The sequence below is a fragment of the Trypanosoma cruzi genome, genomic scaffold, assembly GCF_000209065.1.
Source record: "Trypanosoma cruzi strain CL Brener 1047053516899 genomic scaffold, whole genome shotgun sequence".
NCBI classification, from domain to species: Eukaryota; Euglenozoa; class Kinetoplastea; order Trypanosomatida; family Trypanosomatidae; genus Trypanosoma; species Trypanosoma cruzi.
The window spans coordinates 140,862-150,466 of NW_001849489.1; the positions used below are offsets into that span (position 1 = coordinate 140,862).

At 51.0% G+C, this 9,605-nt stretch overlaps 2 protein-coding genes and 1 pseudogene across 2 annotated transcripts, besides 19 other annotated features; all 3 read left to right on the top strand.

The window, feature by feature from the left end:
- Window positions 1-9,605: a sequence feature (haploid, Esmeraldo-like haplotype).
- Window positions 208-238: a microsatellite.
- Window positions 209-487: a mobile genetic element.
- Window positions 565-587: a microsatellite.
- Window positions 775-817: a sequence feature (CT-rich).
- Window positions 848-931: a sequence feature (GA-rich).
- Window positions 877-952: a sequence feature (A-rich).
- Window positions 1,150-3,057, top strand: Tc00.1047053506317.10 (hypothetical protein, conserved; the record flags this gene model as incomplete). Its single annotated transcript, XM_800985.1, has 1 exon — window positions 1,150-3,057. The coding sequence occupies one exon, from the start codon at window positions 1,150-1,152 to the stop codon at window positions 3,055-3,057; it is 1,908 nt and encodes a 635-aa protein (XP_806078.1).
- Window positions 3,365-3,389: a microsatellite.
- Window positions 3,421-3,440: a microsatellite.
- Window positions 3,468-3,509: a sequence feature (AT_rich).
- Window positions 3,536-3,570: a microsatellite.
- Window positions 3,570-3,590: a microsatellite.
- Window positions 3,635-3,671: a microsatellite.
- Window positions 3,803-3,839: a sequence feature (AT_rich).
- Window positions 3,925-4,004: a sequence feature (CT-rich).
- Window positions 4,211-4,231: a sequence feature (AT_rich).
- Tc00.1047053506317.20 (hypothetical protein, conserved) lies at window positions 4,725-8,177 on the top strand (the record flags this gene model as incomplete). The annotated part of the gene is made up of 1 exon (XM_800986.1): window positions 4,725-8,177. One exon carries the CDS (start codon window positions 4,725-4,727, stop codon window positions 8,175-8,177), a length of 3,453 nt encoding a protein of 1,150 aa, XP_806079.1.
- Window positions 5,454-5,481: a microsatellite.
- Window positions 5,711-5,755: a microsatellite.
- Window positions 6,987-7,013: a microsatellite.
- On the top strand, window positions 8,561-9,605 carry Tc00.1047053506317.30 (annotated as a pseudogene; the record flags this gene model as incomplete).

Below are 9,605 nucleotides of genomic sequence, written 5' to 3' on the forward strand. Positions count from 1 at the left end.
GGGGGGGGGGGGGGGGAGAAGGGAGAAGTAAAGGCAATGTTTTAGGTGTTTGATTTTTGATTTTTGTTTGTTTGTTTTGATTCTGTTTTCACATCCCCTCATTGAAATGGCGCGCGTGAGGTTTGGCCGCGCAGCACTGCACTCTGTTGACGCCAATAACGTCTGTCACTCCATGACTCTTTTGTCAACGATTTGTTTGACGTGCTGTTTTTTTGTTTTTTTTTTTTTTTCTTCTCTTACCAGTCGTAGTAAATACACCTCAATTGTGCAGCTCTGGTAAGCGTACGAAGGAATTCAGTGGCAAGGATAACCTTACTCCGCGGGCAGCCACTATAGAATGGCTCCAACATCTGGTGCCCTTCCGGCCCGTAAAACTAAGTAACAACTACTCATCGGGTTTGAAGCATGAACAGCAGGCGCTTAGCTTCCTCTCTAGCAAAGAGTACTAGACCCTGGCACCACGTTGAGGCGGCCGGCTGAGCCAGGGGCTCTGTCTGTTCATTAGACTTCACATCTTCATTATTATTTTATTCATGTGCGCACACACAATGTGGCGGTTTGCCCTTGTTGTTGTTGTTGTTGTTGTTTTTTGTTTCTCTCCCCCTCCTGCAGTGCCCTTTTATTTCTCCACGTATCACCTTCTCTCAGTCAACTTTTGTCGTGCGAATGGAAGGGAAAGGGGAGAGGCACATGTCGTGACAGCGGATGTTTTCCCCGCCGTCCTTCCAAACGCACACGCCTGCCCTCTTTTGACGATCATAATTCGCAAAGCTCTCTTCTTCTTCTTTTTCCTTTTTTTTTCTTTCTTTTCTCCCTCCCCCCTGTTTGCTCTGCCTGAATCAACAACAATAAAAAAATTGAAGGGAAGAGGGGGTGAGAGAAAAGGAAAGAAACAACGAAGGAAGGAAGAAAAAAAAAAAAAGGACAAAAATATAAGAATTATAAATAAAAAGTAACGGCCCAGAGCGAGTGAGCGGCGGCTTTGTCTTTTTTTTCTTGAGTCCACTCACCCCAAAGGGCTGTGTACCGGCATCATCCGCAGGGAGGGGGGAAAAGGCAGGGTTCCACGCGAGGCAGGCGGAGCGGGGGGATTACAAGGGAGTAGGTGGTGTCTGTCAGTGGGCGTCACGAGGGAAGAGGGCGGCAAAAATGTTCGACGGTGACCCGCTTGTCCAGAAGAAGAAGCAGTCGGTGATTGATGTGGGGCAGCGAACGCAGCTCGACCTTGTGAATGGTGAAATTCGCCGTAACAAGGAGACGCTGACAAACCTGCGCCTGGAGAACACGAAGCTTCAGGTCGCCATGCGGCAGGCAGTGCGCGGCCAGCACCAGGGGAAGGACGAAGACTACTTCCGTAGGGAGGAGGAACAGCTGCAAAACAAGTTGTACCTTTTGAAGCGTAGCCTGAACAGCGTGACGGGCAAGAAGGAGGAGTTGGCGCGGGAAATTGAGCGCACGATGGAGGAGACCAACTTTATCATGAAGGAGGGGGGTCCTGTCGTCGATGAAAACTCCACCGTTGGGCAGAAGATCCGCGCGCTGGAGAACCGTCTCGACAAGTGCCTCATCAAACACAATGAAGTGAACGCCATCCGGCGCACATATGAAACCCTGTTAGAGCGGCTTCAGCAGGAGCAGTCCGGGTTTGACACTCAGCTCGCCGCCATGGAGAAGACACTGCAGTGCAAGGAAAAGGACCTGGCCGACTTGAATAGCGTGGCCGCGGACGCCACAAAGGGCCGAGACGCGGCAAAGGCGGAGTTGCAGCGGCTCAAGAGTCAAATCACAAAAGAACGACGGGTGCAGAAGAAGGATATTGCGGAAAGGCGCGTGTTTGTGATGTCAAAGCGAGAGCAGCTGCAGAAACGCGCGCAGACGCTGAGGGATAAGATTGAGAAGGGTGAGGAACGTCGTCTTCGCGCGCGTTTGGCTATTAGTAACTCCCAAAAGAAGAGGCTCCGCGTGAATGCGCAGAAAAAACTTCAGCCGGAGGAAGTAGAGCAGCAGAAGAGGCAGCGGGAACTGTACAACCGCCTGAAGGAGATCACAATGAGCAACAACATCACTGATGTTATTTACAAATTACAAGAACGGCGGGACGCAAATGCGCAGCTGCTGCTCACCGTGAAGGAGGCGGATTCGGCCGAAGCATCCCTGAAAGAAGAAAGAAAAAAACTTCAGGACGAGTGGGAAGAGATTCAGCAGCAAAACGGTGGCACAACCAAGGCGTTAATGCAGCAGCATTCACAGAGGGGCCATTTTGGAATGGACGCTGATGACATTGGTAAGGGCGGCAGGGGTGGCTCGCCGGAAAAGGGAGGCACATCGTTGGCACATGTGGTTGAACAACGTGCCATAGCGCGTCGCCGTGTGCTGGAAGAGTTCGATGACCACCTCTCCAATCGCCAGAACGAACTGGAGGAAGCGCAAAGACTGCAAGATTCCCTCGGGAAGATGCTGCTGGACGTCGACGCCGGGGTGCATCATCTTGCCGAAAAGATTGCATGTGGTGAAACACTCGGGAGCATAACGGGAGCGGCATCGACAGCGCGGCCGTCACTTGACACCACTGTGTCGCCTCGGTCAAATTCATGCGTCGGTCGTGGCGAGGCCATAGTGAATCTGCTGCGCTCGTGCGGGTTGAAACTGCAGCGTATGCTAGATGCCATGCGGGAGAGCGAACTGGAGACGACTGCGAAGCTTGTGGCCCGTTGGCATGGGTCATTGCCACAGTCAAACATTCGCGTGCCACTCGAACGCACTGCCAGTCCTGACGAAAAACAAGCCCATGACGACATGGAGGACCCGGGCGGTGCGGGATTTTTCTTGGGGAGCACGGAGAAGGGGCGTTCTGTTTCGGATGAAGGAGAACCCGTGATTGGCAGCCACAAGTGGCTTGGTGCGGCGGTAGGCCGCGGTGCCATTGCCGACGACTTCCCGGAGAATGAAATCCATGACAGAAATGAACTGAAGATGATGTCCATCACGACGGTGGAGCGGGAACGCAAGAAGGCGAAAAAGCAAATGCAGCAACGTTCCAAGGAGGAAAAGCCATAATGCGGGCGTATCGGTTGACCTGGCAATTGAAAAGCTAAAAGGAAGTAGCGACTCTTGCGCGTGTGAATGCATGTGGATTTAATACGGCTGCCGGGTAATGTGTGGCGGGGAATAATGCCGATTGCTGTGGCCGCAGGGGGACGGAAGGTGCGGAGGGGACGTGACAGCATGAGAAGATTTGAAATGCAAAATAAATAATAATAAAAAGAGAGAGATCCTCATGTTTCCCTCCTCATCCTCCCCATCCGTGTTGTTTGCCATTTTTTTTTTTTTTTTCCTTTTCCCCCCGCCCACGTACTCTCCATGGCACACACACACACACACACACACACTGAACAAAAGCAAAAGGAAACAAAAAACACAATATATATATATATATATATTGGAAATGTATAAAGAAACGAAAGAAGAAAAAAATAAAAATTTTATAATAATTAAACAAAATAAAAATTGATGTAAACTTGTATGATTTGGCCGAAACACACACAACTCAACACAACACAACTCAACACAGAGAGAGAGAGAGAGAGAGACACGTACACACATGCCGTCTTTCTTTCTTCTTCATGTATAATAGACACACACACACACACACATATATATATATACATACATCTCTGTCTGTTTGTGTATGGGAGGGGAAAAGAGGGAAAGAGGAAGGGAGGAGGAAGTAATAATTATTTACATGTGGATAAAAACAAATTTACTTCTCCAGTGATGGTGTGAGGGAGAGAAAAGGGGGAACAAAATAAAATAAGAATAAAAATAATAATAATAAAATACACACACATGAAATCCCTCCTAACTCGTAGCCGATATTGATATTCGTATCTGTATGTATGTATGCATGTATTTTGTTTTCCACGCCTCTCTCTCTCTCTCTCTCTCTTTCTTTCTTTCTTTCTTTTTCTTTCGCTTTATTCTTTTTTTTTCTTTTTTTTTTCTTTTTGTGTGTGTGTGTGTGTGTTTAATACTTTTATCCCCTGCGTGCATGCAATGTATATTGCGACCTTTTGCTGGTGGTCACATGGAATGTACAGAAAAAAAGTATTTACGCTAAGAACTTTTTCCAACGTGGAGCAGCAAAAAAAAAAACATTTATATGAATGAATATATATGCACTGAAACACGTGAAATGACGAAGGGAAGAAACAAAAATAAATAAATAAATAAAGAGGGACGGTGGTGGGGGAGGGGGGAAAAGAGGGCCGGGCAGCCACCAGCCGTCTTCCCTCCCGGCCTTCCCTCTCGTTTGTTTATTTGATTGTTTGTTTTTGTCCCTTTTCACTTTTCCTCTCCGTGCATGTTGTGGGGGAGGGGGGAGGAAATATGTGAATTGTCTTTTCATTTCCTTTTTTTTTTTTGACTTTTTTCATGTTGCAGCACGTTGTGGGCCGTTAATATCCCCGCACACACCGAAAGGAAGGCCACAACTATATATATATACTTATATATACTTATATATTGCTTGTGTGACGTACGTGGCGAGGAGGGGCACAAGGCCGGTGTAGAGGGACGGCGGGGAAGGGAGTTTCATCCACTGCAGTAGGAAGAACCAGCAGGTGTCGCTGGCGTCCGGGTGACTTTTTGTTGTTGTTGCCCCTCGTCTGATTTTGTTTTTCCCCATCCTCCGCCTTTCTTCTCGTTTGCGTGTGGATTATTCCTCCATGTGGAACCCACGCAATGATGGGAACGGCACGAGGCGTGACGGCTCCAATGCCGTCTCTTCCCTCCCCTTGTTGTCATCGCAGCGACTTTATCTTCTCGCGGCGGCCTTGTCGATCCCACCAGGCCGGCTGCTCCGCTACATAACGGAGGTCCAGCGCCGTGGACCACATCCGCTCCACCATCAGCAGCGAGAGGCGCATTGTGACGTCATCCGTGCAGATGTAACCGCGAGGAGCGCCACCGACACTGCTGCCGTCGCGGACGCATTTGGAGCTTCGCAAAGCGGGCATCATTATCATCACCCCCGCAAATCGAAGGATCGTTTGGATGCGAGCACGACGGACGGCACGGAGAGCGTGCAGGAGTTCCCCCTCCTGCTGCACGGAATTCTCAGCGTCTTGGTGTTGCCCTTTCTAAAATTGGAGGGCTCTTCGGGGGCACCCTCCGCCTCCTCCTCGCAAATGGCGGCGGCAGAATCAGTGGTGACGCAGTTGAAGGATGATGGGGGCAAACGTTTAACGCTGCACAAGAGCGGTGGGAGCCGAAGGGTGCAGGTGACTGGTGCCACATCTGCAGCCTCGAAAGATTTCATCTCGGGACGTCCAATACGCGTAAATATGCAGGAGCACTTTGCGTTGCTTAAAGGTGTGATTGTCTCTCAACATGTAAGCAGGCCTAGTCAAGAAAGTCTTAGTGGAGCCGGCTCCAACTTCTCCAGCAGTCGACATAGCAGCAGTAGCAGCAGCAGCAGCGGCAAGATGAATAGCACTAGTGACGATGATGGTGACGCCTCCGTGTCTTCGGGATCGGCGGCACGCGGGGTAAATGAGGAGGGCGATGTTTCCGTAACAAATAAAAAATCCAAATCTTTAAAGTCTCACGTCTATAATTTGTGTGAGATACCGCCGTTTCAACGGGAAGCGAGCATTGTGCGGCTCTTGTCAGAGCTTGCTGAGCCCTTTCTTGCGGAAAGACACCATGTTATTGGTAATATTAGTAGTAGTGGCGGTGGTGGTGGTGGCAGCGGAGGCCCGGGCAACAGTAACGATGTGGAGTCTCAGACGGATTTGCAGCAATGTATGAGACTTGTTCCACGGGAACTGCACACAGCCGCAGGAGTGGCACGTATTAGTGAGTTATACCCTCCGTTTATGCCATTGTTGATTGAGGCCTTGTTGAAGGAGAGTGTACATGGGGATGCATTTGGTCTTACTGCGAGAAGGGTCGTTGTGCGGTTAATAGAGTTATCGGCGCCAACTTTTGTGTCCAAATTCTTTAAATGGGGGAATGGTGCCTCAGTGGAAGCTTCCAAGAGGGAAGAGGAGATGTATCACTCCATGATGCTACACGCAACAAAACGCCTTGCGACGACGGCGGTTTCTCTTCTTGAAGTAATTGAGGATCCGGTATGGGCGTTGAATATTAGCGGATCCCTCATTGCCAGCCAGCTCCTGCATCCCAACGCAGTCCGGGCACTCTTGCGTCATCGTACAGTGGAATTGGCCAAGAAGCCACTCTTATGGAGCCCTACGGTTGCCCTCGCATACTGTCTTGTGACGCAACACAGTTTACGCACTTCAGTGCGAACGGAAAAGGAACAGTGCGTGCTGAATCAACAAACAGAGGCGTTGCCAGTCCTGAATGAAACGATTGATCCCTTGGATACCACAGGAGTCGGAATTCTGTCGCTGATTTCACCGAATTCTATGGGGAAGGGTTCCATTTTGGCGGCGGCTTCTTATTCCATGCATGAGTTTCCAGAGCACTCGCAGGAAGAGCAGCAAACCCCGCCCCACCGGGATCCATTCCATCTTTCTCAGACTCAACCAACACCCACGTCCGCCGAAGCCGCGAGTGGCATGCCTTTCAATTTGGGGCTTTCTGCTGCGTTGATGGGGCGAGCAGCCTCCCTCACTTCGTCTCTCCGATTTTCGCCTCTGCAGCTGTCTACTGCTCCTGAAGTCGAACACCCCTTCCCTTTACGGTGGCCCCTTCCAGAGAAGGTGCCCCCGACAGTGACAATGCCTAACGTCATTGTTATGACGTGCATGGTGCTTGGCGCGGGGACACTTGGCCAGCACACAGTGGTTGCACTCGGGCAATGGTGTCTTCGCTCACTCACTGTTCTACCGGCCACACCATGTGCAGTGGGCCTTACGCATCTCATGTTGAAATACCCTCAGTTTCTGCAAAAGGCATCCTTGCGGATCTCTCCAGGCACCTTTTCGTCCTTCACTGCGACATCCTCTTTCGCCGCCACCGCTGCTGCTGCTGCTGCTGCTGCTGCTAGTAACAATATTGGTGGCACTTATGGGAATGGGCAGGCGACAACGCCCTTTTGTATCGCCGTATTTAGGGAGGGCTGTCGTTTGGCGAATACGGTAATGTTACGGCAAGCAAAATTACGCACGGATGGTCGTCTGGCTATGGTATGGCAAAGAGACAAGGCATTTGCATCCGCAAGAAACGAGGTGAATTCGAGTGATTTTGAAGAAACGCCCTTTGTGAGTGAGGACAATGCTCTCCATGAGTTATATGAAGTGCAATGCTACCTGGTGATGATGTTGCAGGCACTTGTCATGCGGCATGGCGTTCAGCTAGCTGCCGATGCACAAGAGGAGTTATTTTCATTATTTCTAACGACTACCCGTATACGCATTGCTGTTGGCACGCCGAAGGGATTTGAAGGTGCGATTTTGCCTGATGATGCTGATGATGATGGTGGGGGTTATCAAATCCCCAAACGGACACTCTCGCAGTTGGTTGTAAAACTTGTGGACGAATCCTTTAGGGCCGTTGCACGTGCGGTGGATATTCTTTTGCATGACTACGATGCCGGATGTCCGCGTCAACTGTGTGAATCTCTCATGTCACTGTTGCCGCCCAATAACAGTTTGTTTTCCGAATTGGATCGCGTTGGCGCATGGGAAAAACACTTGGACTGTCTTGAGACCGTGCAGGCGGCGGCGGAAGCTTATCGAGAAGCATGCCGATCAAAATTGTCAGGCGTCCAGTCCCAAGAGGAAGAGGGTATGGATATGGCACCCTCGTCGTCATGGCCATCACGTCACAATTATCAGAGGGATCCGCTTCAAACGCATGTCTCTCTTTTGGAGTTGCAGCAGGAGCTCGAATTGCGGGCAAAACAGGCAGCGGGGGCTGTACGCAGTCGTGCGGAGGTGATGTTTGGCTCTTTGATTAGTGTGTTGCCCAGTTCTGGAGAGCCACTCTGCCTCTCTGCCACTCCGAGCAGTGGCCTCACCGCGGCTCAACAGTTGTGGTGGGTGGAGCACACGATCGCCTACCTGGTGGAGGAATGGTGGCGAAGCCGCGCTTCAACTCCGGTGCGGTTCCGTTTAGGTGTCGATGACAAGGATGAAATAGAAAAAGACATCCCCAGACTTCGAGAAGTGCAGAAGAGTTTCATTCAGTGCTGCCCACATCCCATTTAATGTGACGCGTATCGTTATATATATATATATATGTGTTCGTGTGTGCTCATATTCTCTGGATGTTTTGGAGGAAGGGAGAGGTCCCCTTCCCTCCAGAAGCAAAGGAGTTAGATATATATATATATATCATGTCCAATTCTTTTCATTGGTGTGAAGAGGAGAAGGATGTGGGTTGAAACGTATCTTTCCTGCATTACACCGCCAGCATGTGGTATCTGCTTGCAATATCTGAATCTCATGTATTCGGACTGCTCGTGTTGTTGTTGTTTTGCTTTCTCTTTTTTTTTTTTTTTTGCCTTTACGGCTTTTGTTATTGGAGGTGACGTTGTTGTTTTCCCTTCACTGTTTTCATTAGAGCCCTTCCATCCCGGTTTGCCGGGTCAATGACCAGCGGAGTTGTGAGTAGCACGAGCATTGGTGATCCCTACAAGGAGGAGATCGCCCAACTCCGCGCACTTTTGGCTGAGGGCGGCCTTGACAAGGATGTGCTGGAGGGGAGGTACCTGAATCAGCTTCGGCGTGCCCGACAGTTGGGGGTGCAGCTGGAGTCTGAAAAAACACACACACGACGACTCACAGCGCAGTTGGCGGCACTGCAGGCGAAGGTGCAGGGCTTAGGTGACGGCAAAGGCAGTGAGCCTTCAAAGGGACGTGTGCGACAATCGGAGGGTGTAGGTGGAGCTGGAGACCAAAGTGAGGATCAGCAAAGTAGTGTTGCCGCGCTAAAAGAGCGTCTCGAGCGGGTCTATGTACAGCTCAGCGACGGTAAAGTGCAGCTGGAGGAGTACAAGAGGGAGTCGCAGCGGATGCGTAAGATCCTGCAGCAGGAGATTGGCGGCACAGCAGAGGAGCTGGAGGCGCTGTTGAAGAACACAACGGAGAGTAGAGGGGGATGGCGCGGCCGTGCGCAGCAAATTGTGCTGCTGAAAGGAAAAGTGAAGGAATTGGAGCGTTCATTGACCGCCGCAGTTGCGGCGGTCAATGCATCCGCAAAGTTGGATGGCGAAGACAGCAGTGTTGGTGCTGTTCCTGCTCTTGTGCGAGGAGGCAGAGGCAAACCGTCTGCACCCACGGAGGCAACAACGGCATTGACGTCCCGCAACCGCGACTTGGATGATGTAGCACGCGAACGCGTGGCAGAAGTTCAGAGCCGTCGACTTCTTCAGCTGCGGGAACTGCAGGAAGAGCTCGATAAACGCACGGCGGAATTGGAGGTGCAAAAGCGGCGGGTAGAGGCGGCGCAGGCGCGTCATGTCAACTTGGAGGCGGACAATCACACTCTCCGCGAGTACCTGCAGTCGGTGCTAACGAAGACAGAGAACGACAACGCCCTCATTGACGCTTACAAGGAGGAACGGGACGAGCTTCAGCAGGGCGTTGCGCACCGCCAGAATAAAGTTGCAGGAATGGGAGGCGTGGGAGGGTGAG